Raw genomic sequence first — 10979 nt, 5'->3', positions numbered from 1 at the left:
AAACAGGAGGTAAGTATGACATACTACTTGCCTTTATGTGGAAATACTTACCAAGATATCTACTAATAATTATTAGCATACTGTACTTGGGCCTTCTTATTGTAGCTGGACTACTGTGACCAGGCAACACATAAGGAAATTTTAATTAGTACAACAAGAAGATAATACTGGCACAAAATCTGAAGGCACTATTAGCATTGGCCTTACAGGTGTAAGYTTTAAGTTAGAAGAGTTGATAATACAGTTGATTTCTTCATGTTAAGTCACTGTTAAAGCACAGATYAAGTAAGGATGCTAAGTGCTGCTACAGCCCCAGATACACCTTTGGCCGAAGTTTAGAATCAAAGGGTACTTCACCTCTGATCAAATTCAAAGCCTCAGTCGCAGGAAACCTGAAGAGGTTTCCCTTTGCACATTCAGGCTTCTCACTACACATCTAAGCAGTTTAGAGCACTTGATATATTCATGACAAGCTCGTTCCTACTGTAATGATGTAATAAGGATACTCCTTTAAAACCACAGAGCATTGTACTGTCATGATTACCTTTCTTCATGAAGGAAGGCCGCCATTTTGAGACACAATAAAACACTGTTTAAGTGTTTTATTAACACTATTTAAGTTAGCATTAAAAATGCCACAAGTGAAATCTTCTACAAGCTACTTTCTGTCATTGACTCTTTACAGCATTCTTTTTACAATTCCCTTCTTGCAACAATTTAGAGCTTACTATTAACATACTACTCTCCACTTCCTCTCAATGTGGAATTAGGGTTATTAGTTTGACTGGGAGAGGAACAGGAAAGTAAACACGAGAAACTGCTACAGTTATTGTGCAAGGCTTCATCTCCTGTGGTCTACTGGATATCATGCAGCATTTTAAAAACTTCAAGTCTTTTTTAAAAATGCAAAGTTTCATCCAATTGCTAGTAGCTATTAATATTTCTTGAACTTTCTGACTTAGTTTGAATAGATTTGGTATATATACACCAAGACTCACCTTTCCCTAAGCAGCTGGAGCTGAAATTTATTAGCTAAYTTCATGAGCTCCGTCAAGAAGATATCATCTTCTCTTAGCTCAAGTTCATCTGTGTAGATCCAGCGCAGCATTGCCATAGTTACCTCTGGGTCAGCATCTAGCACAGATGAACAGGGATTAATAAGATACCCACAGAACAATCACCTATTCAGGTTGTTGACATTCCTCTCACTGTTAAAGTTACAGCTACCAGGAAAAAGATGCTGGGTTGAAACTGTACTGTTCTAGTTTGATCAAAATGCAAGAACAGAGGCAAGACTGATCAGAAGTTAAAAAACATAGCAGCAATGCTGGCAAACAGCCTTTTCTTCCCGAGAACACTGTGCAGAATACAGGAGTCCTGCAACATCTCCTACCTGCTATGACAAATATTGTATATTTAGGGGTCAGTGATTCCCCTTTAAAAATCTTTGTTCCCCAACATTATGGCCAAATTCAGAATTTAATTCCTACCTTTGACATACCCAAGTCTCCCTTCTCACTTTAAGGGCCTTCCCTTCCTCACTTTGAATGCGACAGCCATGTGTTATAAACTGCTGCATTCCAATAATCATTGCAGCTCTTCCTAAGAGGTAAGCAAAGTACTTAACTGCTGGCAAGCAATTCTAGGAAATGGTGAAAAAGAGTTGGTTTAAGCAGCTGATCATGCTTCAGGTGTTTACAACATCAGTTCTAAGTCTGCATGTTTTTTACATCTGAAGTGATACAAACCTACACTATAGGCTGCCAGAGATACAGGTCTCATTGGTCTTTGTTATCTGGTCAGAAGTTCTACAGAGACAATCCTACTTACAAGGATATAGGGTTACTAGACAACAGAAGATCACAGAAATTATAACAAAAACATCATTAGTTCAAGAAAATCAATCCCTTAAAAAAAAAGAAAAAGAAAGAAAAATACTTTAAGACATACATAGTTAACTGAATCATCCATCCTAAAATGTCTTTTACATGTAGAGTTGGCCCYAGATTATTTGCAGCCTACATGCTATTCCAACCACTATTTGGTAGAGCGCCTAAGAAACAGGCTGTTTGGTAAGCAAAGTATCTTAAGTAATCGGGAAACCCTGATCTGTCATTAGCACTGCTTTGGCTGAAATAGCACTTTCTCTTTCCAAAGTCAGAAGACATTGATCTCTCTCTACTCTTAAAGGGGATATGAAATTCTGCAGATCATTCAAAATGGAGTATTTTTATAGTTCATATATATATTACCTGTATTTTGGTTTAGGCCATCTTAACTTGTAAGTTCTAAACAGAGCCTCTTAAAAACTATGTCAAGCTTTAGAGTGGACCACTTGTTGCAGCTACTTCATACTCTAAACTTGTGCAATTGATTAAAGTTTAAAAATTCAATTCTATACAGTGGAAAGCAGCACTAGCCTTTACAGCATGATGCTAAAATAATGAGGCAATATTTGCATTATTAAACATGCAAGACTAATTATGTTTGAGACTTCCAAACGAGCATGAAGTCAGAGCTTGCATTGCAATGCTGCGGACTGTCACTTAACATTCCTAATAAAATTAAGAATCAGCACTGATTTAAAAAAAAAAAAAAAAAAAAAAGTACTGACAGTGTTCAATTTGAGATTGCTTCCTGGCATCTGTTGTCTTGCAGCTGCAGAAGGTTCCTGAAATCCTTCTGCAGGGAAACTTATGCTGCCTCGCAAAACTGACTCGCTGAGGCTCGCTGTTTTCCAGTTTGGCTCTACTTCGGATTCATAAGATTAAGAGCAGCAAGGGAAGTCAGTGGTTGACAGTCAACATATCAGTCTGCAGACCTGTTCAACTTCACTCCCCTTTCATCGGGGAGGCACTAATTGCATGCTAAGACTCTGCCATAATACCCCTGTAAAGAGGTACAATCTGCAGAAGTACTGCTCAATTTAATCACATGCAAGAAACAGCTGCAGCAGAACACCACACCATCCCACAGAAGACAGTCTTTCAAAAAAAACTTTTCCTCAGCCTATTTTGCAAAGGTATCAAAATACAAATGCAAATAGCTTTTATAAAAGATCCAAACTCCTCCTCAGTTTTCCTCCCTACATTCTAACAAGCAAGTTACTTACACTACCTCAAAAGCCCTGTTCTAAAAATGAAGAAGTTGAGCACCTCTATATGTATGTTTTTCATGTTTAGCTTACTCTAGGAAGAAAACAGACTACCATTCTTAACTCCTATTCACTCATGGGAAAGATTGATTTAACTGGCACTGCCAYCTAGTAGCATGCTTCAGAGACAGAGCTTCATAATTACTGAATTAAGCACCACTTTCCATGGACAACAGTACTCAGAATGGAAAGTAACCTTTTCCTAGCAGGCCCTTTCATCAGTCATCCCAAAGACAAAGCAACACACACTACTAAGCAGTGACTAACCTGACAGATCCAGCTCCTCTGTTGACACTAGGTTGGCGAGACTCCAAGTCTCAGTGCGTGCTGCCAGCACAAATTTGTGAGCACTGATGCGCTTGTCCCCAACCTTTATCTTCAGATCACTGAGAAGAGAAAGAAGCATACACATGTACAACAAAAGCTCCCCTTAGACAGCTACAGATTCAGCATTTCCACAGTATCTATGCCTTGATACCTAGATTTAGGTTCAAGTTGTTTCAGAACACCAATGAGATTTGACAGGGTTTGATATTTTGCTAAGTGACACAATTTTTCTTTTGGAGGGAGGAGAGTGGAAGCAATGAGTCTCACTGCCCTTCAATAAAGTTCAGGGTCTGGTGTTTTTTGTTTGTTTGTTTGATTTCATTTCAGAATAAACTGCTCGGGAGCTGCTGAATATGGTTTAAAAAAATCCAGCAATCTTGAGGTTGAGTATGAGGTTGCAGTGTCCTGTCAACTAAGCTTGCTAAAAACCAAAGGTTTCAGGCAAGACTAGCAAGAGAACAAACAGTGTTTGACAGTAGTCCAGAGAATGAAGCAGACTCCAAGAATCGCCCTTTTTCAAGGGACCATCTGACAAGAACACTGATTCCATTCTGACCCCGTTAATGCCAAGTGTCCTTTATAGTTAGGAACTACATGCCCAGTTTATTTTAAAGTCCTATAGCTTGCAAGTGTTCTGACTACACAAACTATTTTTCTAGACAATTTCCTAAATCAAACCACTGCTATACACTAAAATACAGAATACAGAGATGTTACATAACAAAATACTCTTACTGGGACTCGATTTTTTCCTCCTTTTATATAACTGCACCGCTACTCCATGCATTTAAAGCTAAAGCTGAACAGCAATGAAATAGTAATCTAACTCTGACATACACTAAGAGCTCTCATCTTCTATCAACGTGCTGTAAGTTTATCTTGTGAGACATGCAAACATTTCTTAGGGAAGCTTCAGGAGATGAAGGAAAAGGACTATTTTAAACAAAACTATATATTCTCCCTGACCTCCTACACCACATTGACTTTGCTTTTAGAAATAGCAAAGAAATATATATATTTATATATATTGCTAAGTGCCAACCTGGTCTCAGAACTATATCAGTTAAGGAATCTAAACTACTGAAAATGGTCCTTAACGTACTTCTGAAAAATAAATCATGAAATCAAATCTTATGTTGACATGCAAAACTAGAGTATCATTTATACCACTAACCACTTATATCATTACCCAAGATTTGCTACCTAGTACAACCAAGTCAGTTTAATCAGGCTTCTTGCACACAGGAGAATTTGTTTCAAGGACATAATCTTTCAAGGAGAGCTTTCCATGGTTGTTAGAAGATGCACTGTGTAATTAACATATCAGCTAGCCAGAGGTCTGTGTTAAGATACACTTTCTGTTCAAAGGGAGTTTAGCTGTTAACCATTTTTGGTAGTCACCTATTTTCTTTAAACTTTTCTTAAATGCAGACCTCATACAGACAAATTTCTACTTGAAGCTCTTGATACAAAAAAAATGGATTCAATATGCTACTTGATCTTAGCATGCTCGTACAGCTGCAATTASACCTGAGGACCCTATTTACGTCAGGCACCAGAGACAAGAAAATTCTTGTCTCAACTCRTATCTATTTAAATCTAATAAATTCAGTGAAGCTTCCTGTAATCTCCCTCTCCCCCGAAAAAGATTTTTCTTACCTGTACTGTTCCTGCTGATAGAGTTCAGCTACAATGGCAAGAAGTCTACTGATGAAAGTGTCACTGGCATTCTCTTGGTTAGCCTGGGCAGCCAGAAGATTGCATCTCCTTTCTGTATCCGCTAGTTTCTTCTGCAGCTTTACATATTCCTGGCGGAGAAGCATCAGATGCTTTTCCAGCTTCGCCACCTCCTCTGCAGAGACAAAGACACAAACAGACACATACACACAGCGTTACTGAAAGGCTGAAACATCGCATGCATTTGTGGGTGACATCGCCACTACTTTATAGCCACGCTGACACTAGTTGAATTATGCAGCGCTTAATGCTTTCTCCTCTTCCACAGTACTTGTGTACCACATGCTTAATATTAAACCATTTGTTTTATAATACTGCTAGCCATAAACACATTGGAATTGTCAGAATGCATGAATAATAGCTAGTTATTAGTTCCTGAATCCTGTCCTATTATGAGTGAAATGAAAAGCTTCCCATAACCACGAAAGCCCGTGACTGTGGGAATTTTGGTAAAGAAGATCAGTTAGCAGCAGTTATCTATTAATTCAGCTTAGTTAGGATGTTGCTTGACTTTACAAGCTGAGGCACCAAGCAAGAACATGCATTTGAACAGTTGGTGACAGYACTCATCTACTTTGGAGCAAACTCACCTGTCTAGAGCCATTTGCACTGCCAGCTAATAAACTTCTTAAGAAACAGCCAGCAGACTGGAAGACAGACTCCCTCCGCAATCTACGTTTCAGAAGACCAGCCAAGAGTGTAACTCAAGTCAGGCAGAATACAGCTTTTTCTTTTGTTTTTAAATTTGGTATGTGAAGCTCTACTTGCACTCTCCTCTACCAGAAGCGCTGCAGAGTTAAGTCCGTGATGGCTTCTTCCATTCAGAAGTAGAGTAGTAACAGCATTTAGGCACCTCGGATCCACGACCAAGTATTCCCACCCCTTTGCAGAACCCTTTCCCTCCCCCCACACACACACACTTCAACTGTCACTGTGGTAAGTCAATTCATTGGAAGACAATATAGAGCTTGAATCCCAGGCAACCTATGACAAAAATTTCTACTTTGCTGCTGGAAGGAAAAATCTATATGCCTGCTTAAAAAAAAAGGAAAGTTCAGCTTAAAGGCTTATTTATGGATCAGCTGCTTAAGTACCTACATGTAGCTATAATTTTGGTTAATTGATTATTTCCCACTCCACCCTCAATCCTCATCACTAAGAAAAATTTCTAGATAAGGTACACATCCAAAACCACTGACAGTCCTCAATGTGGAGGACGGAGATAAAGAAACTTGATAATTTCAYAGGGAAGATTCTCATAAGATTCCTCCCTACTAGCCAAGAATTCCTGGTTCCACAGAATTTTTTCAAGCAAACTTAAGTCCCTACTATAAACACTGAACTCTGCGGACCAGTTTTCTTTCTGCTTCAACAAAAAGCAATTCAACAGCATAGCAGGCCTTAGCCTTCCTGCAACACAGGTCCCCAGGGCTGAGCATCCTTCTGCAGTTCAGCTGCAGACAGAACACCTCATTTAGCCTCTCCTCGATGGACTGCTGTGGCAAGGGATCCCTTGCAAGTCTTCTAATTTAATGGCTACTGTAACGGATAAACAGAAGCTAGTTTACCCTATTTTACTCTTCAGTTAATACTGCTTAAGCAGGTTTTGAAGCGTACTTCCTTCACTGGATATTTATTTAGTTTCATGCTTTAAAAGTTAAGAATAAGCATCATTGTCTAGTTTGGGATTTTTCCCTTATTTTGCTGAAACACGCTATGATTCCTCAGAATCTAGCCAATAGCAGTACCACACCAACCCTCAAAGGGAGTGTGAAGTATTGCTCTATCCCCTGAATCTAAACATAAAAACGCTGCCTCAGTGTTCCCAGAACTAGAAGGACACGTCTCTTGAGCAACTGTTCCTTCCTGACTGATTCATAAAGAAGGTGTCAGCCGTGGCACAACGCAAACCCTACAGTTCCAGCAGGGACAGCAAAAGTCTGATTGCAGCCAAGAGCTGATAACACTGAAAAACACTTTCAGAGAACAGCTGTGAAGACTGGTGTACAAATACCACTGCTGTTCACACAACCAGATTTTTTGGTGCCGTATGAATTCAAGTGCTAAGAGCAAGAAGCTGCGTGCTGAACCTCATGGCAGATAGCTGAAGAAACACTGCATCTTCACACCAGGCCACGACAGCACGAAGGCAGGAATAAAAGAATGAGTACCAGAAGGCAAAGCTTCAAATATGCTTATCTTACAAGAACCACCTCACCGGCTCCAAACGGCTTGGGAGTCACTGGGACACTCTTCAGAGCCACCCTAAAGCCTCAAGCAGCAGCAACTTCAGTTTTACGTAAATCAAGTTCATTCTCCTGCTGCTTACAGGGCAATCCAAGACAACCACTCCACTGGCAGGGAAAGTACTCCAGACCTGAAGCTTTGAGAAGCATTTTTTTTYCCCTCAGATTGACAGTTTTATCTGAGAGCGCACTATTGACAGGGATGTGTGTGCTGTAAGGATTACAAGGATGACCTGTAGAACAAGTTTCTTATTCTACACAAGGAGAGCATGCACATCAGTTGTGTAGTAGCTACTATTACACCCTTTCAGACAGTATTTGATCTTACAGTAGCTTTCAGGTGCACATTCAACAGAGCCCTCAACAGCCACAGAATGGGTAAGGTTGGAAGGGACCTCTGGAGATCATCTAGTCCAACCTCCCTGCTCAGCAGGGTCACCTAGAGTGTGTTAGACAGGGTTGCACCCAGGCGGGCCTTGAAGATCTCCAGAGAAGGAGGCTCCACAACCTCTCTAGGCAACTTGTTCCAGTGCTCCGTCACTCTCATAGTGAAGACATTCCCTCTCATGTTCAGGCAGAGCTTCCTGCGGTTCAGTTTGTGCCCACTGCCTCTTGTCCTTTTGCACAGCACTACTGAAAAGAGTTTGTCCCCGTCCCCTTGACACTCTCCCTTCAGGTACTTGCACACATTGATCAGATCCCCCCTCAGTCTTCTCTCCCCCAGGCTAAACAGGCCCAGCTCTCGCAGCCGKTCCTCACAGGGCAGGTGCTCCAGCCCTCTGATCTTCCTCGTAGCCCTACRCTGGACTCGCTCCAGTAGCTCCATGTCTCTCTTGTACTGGGGAGCCCAGAACTGGATGCAGTACTYGAGATGAGGCCYCACCAGGGCTGAGKAGAGGGGCAGGATCACCTCCCTCRRYCTGCTGGCAACACKCTKCCWAATGCACCCCRGGAKACCATTGGCCTTCTTGGCCACAAGGGCACGTTGCTGCCTCATGGTCAACCTGTCATCCACCAGCACTCCCAGGTCTTTCTCTGCAGAGCTGCTCTCCAGCAGGTCAGCCCCCAGCTTGTACTGGTGCCTAGGGTTATTTTTCCCTAGGTGCAGGACCCCACACTTGCCCTTGTTGAACCTCATAAGGCTCCTCTCCAGCCTGCCCAGGTCTCTCTGAATGGCAGCACAGCCCTCAGGTGTGTCAGCCATGAAGTTAACTAACACTCATTGTAAAAAGGAAAAATTCAAGTTTTCCCTGTACACTGTTCATTTATTCAAAGAAAAGGTATTGCACTGTTGCATARAGGAAAGCCTGCTCTAATTCAGACGTCAGAAGCACTGTCTCCATTTGAACTAGCAAATCTGGTGTTAAGTTGGTACAATTTTCAGTCCTCAAGTGTTCTAATTCAGGGCAGGTAGAAATCAATTTTTTAAAATTTAAATAACCACTGTATCTCCARGTTGACAATCATTTTGATAGAGTGCACGTTATTTACAGCCCACACTACATATGAGCATTTATTCGACTAGGTCTCAAGTCTAGCATACAGCTACTGCAGGCATACAAACATTTAAGACACTTTTACAAAGACACTGAGAAAGACAGCCTTACTGTATTTTCAGAAGATACCAGCAGGCCTCTGCCTAAACAAGAGCTTGCACATTTATGAATAGGATGCCTGGGTTCTGCAGAGAGGCATATAAAGAGCGACTCCTTTCCTAAGCTCACAGTCTAGGTATATAGTTGACAGATGGCTAGGCAGGAAAATAAAAGCCGTGTTTGTTAACACAGATCCCTGGCAGACAGACTAGCATTTCATGAACTGGCAGAAGTTTAAGTCTCATAACAAAGACACTGAAAAGGACTTCAAAATAAGGTAGCGTCGTTTCTCATTCAGAAGGCACAAAAATACTTTGAGAACAGCGAGACAGTTGAGTCTAAAGAGATAAGTAGGGAGGGAACAGGCGACAAGGCAACAGACGGCACRTATCTGGAACGACAAGGAGGAGCTGGTGGAACCCCTTGCACAGCCCCTACCGCCCTCAGGAGCRGTCACTGCAACTATACCGATAAGCTTTTGTTTCTTCATTAACTAAACTTGAGTGGAATATTGCAAGGAAATAATCAACTTTTCCAACTGAGCTCCTTCATCCACTGCCCCAGCCTTTGACATCCCCCCAACACTGTTCAGATTAGTGCTTCACTATCCTCCCTGCTTCCTTGTTCCTCCTCGTTTTTTTGCAGTTATGATCTTTATTCCAATAGCCATCCAAAAATACTACTGCATACTTCCTGCTGCCCTATGCTCAACTGCTGATGCAGCAGTTTTTACCCATGCCTGTGCATCACCTAGCTTTCTCCAATATTGGTTGTACAAAATTSTCACAAAAGCACGCTCTCTTCTTGTCTTCATAGACTGTTCAATCTGTTTACAGCTAGCAACTGCAACGCATCTAATTCAGCACTTCTGCATACRGATGCAACATTTGCACAGGAAAAGCATTCGGCTTCTAAGCTGAAGACTACAATTTGACAAGCTGCCCCCATTACTAAACCTGCATTCCCCAGATGTCCCTCTTACACTATCATTCCACAGGTACAGAAGAGGACATCTGCAGATAAATACTTCGAATGGACAAAACAAGTCCTTCCTCCCATGTCTTGTGAAGTGGGGGCTCCTCAGCCTCAGTACAGGAGCTACAACTCCCAAGCTTTACTTATTACTCTTATTCACACAGAATCACTAGTCGCCTTTTCTTTTTTTAAAGTCAAGAGATTACAAGGTGACGCCAATTGGGAAGAGTMTTTGAGAAGCATGGGTGGCTGAAGCTAGAGCTGCACTGACAGCAGGCTCATCCTGCACAGTGGGAGTCTGGACCACAGCCTCATAYCCTCGAGGGTCTCAGTGGGAAAGCACAGCTCATCTCCCGAAAGGGGATCTTTGACATCTGCTGCCCACCCAGGTGCCTCACTGACGCTCAAGGGCAAACCTAATAGCCTGGCCAGCTCACGGAGAACTAGAGGCATTTCAGCTCATGCAGAGCTTCTCTAAGAATTGCTATGTGAGCTTGACTGCAGTGTCCTCTCAGCTGAGGCATGCCAGAAGATCRGCACCTGCTGCATCTTAGCTAATCTTCAACGACCGTTTCAAAGAGCGCACTATTGTGTGGAAGCAGCTCTTTGGGAGCTGAAGGGTATGTTTTTAAACTGGAAGTTAAGAGTTTTCATTTCCCTTCTAACTTCAGGCACTTCAGCTGTTTGCCAAGTCAGTTATCTCCGCGGAGGAAAAGCAGAAGCTTCTGTCTTGGAGAAAACTGTAAACACGCGAGTGTTTTGCAGACCGCACGGCCGCAGCTGGGCGCGCTCGGAGGGCGCAAGCTGGGAGCCGCCGCACAAAGCCCCGCGGAGCCGCGCCCGGGCCCGCGCAGCGCTTCCAGCGCCCGGCGATCGGCGCGCTGGGCGCAGCCGCCCGCGCCCGCCCCGGCAGAAGCGGCAGCGGCGGCGCCGCGGGCCCAGCGG

General features: G+C 42.6%; 1 protein-coding gene across 1 annotated transcript in view; it reads right to left on the bottom strand.

The window, feature by feature from the left end:
* ANKFY1 (ankyrin repeat and FYVE domain containing 1) overlaps window positions 1-5364 on the bottom strand; it is a gene marked incomplete at its 5' end in the record, with an annotated part of 29580 nt that extends 24216 nt beyond the window's left edge. Inside the window, 3 exons of the mRNA XM_085314669.1 lie at window positions 999-1134; window positions 3422-3540; window positions 5141-5364. Of these exons, the coding sequence (XP_085170795.1) occupies window positions 999-1134; window positions 3422-3540; window positions 5141-5364 (479 nt within the window). The remainder of the gene's footprint in view (window positions 1-998; window positions 1135-3421; window positions 3541-5140) is intronic.
* Window positions 5365-10979: the final 5615 nt, after the last annotated feature.

Source organism: Rhea americana, unplaced genomic scaffold (assembly GCF_003343005.1).
Source record: "Rhea americana isolate MKP2758 unplaced genomic scaffold, rheAme1 scaffold_111, whole genome shotgun sequence".
NCBI lineage: Eukaryota > Metazoa > Chordata > Aves > Rheiformes > Rheidae > Rhea > Rhea americana.
The sequence above is the reverse complement of the archived record's forward strand: the minus strand, read 5'-3'. Positions and strand labels throughout refer to the sequence as shown.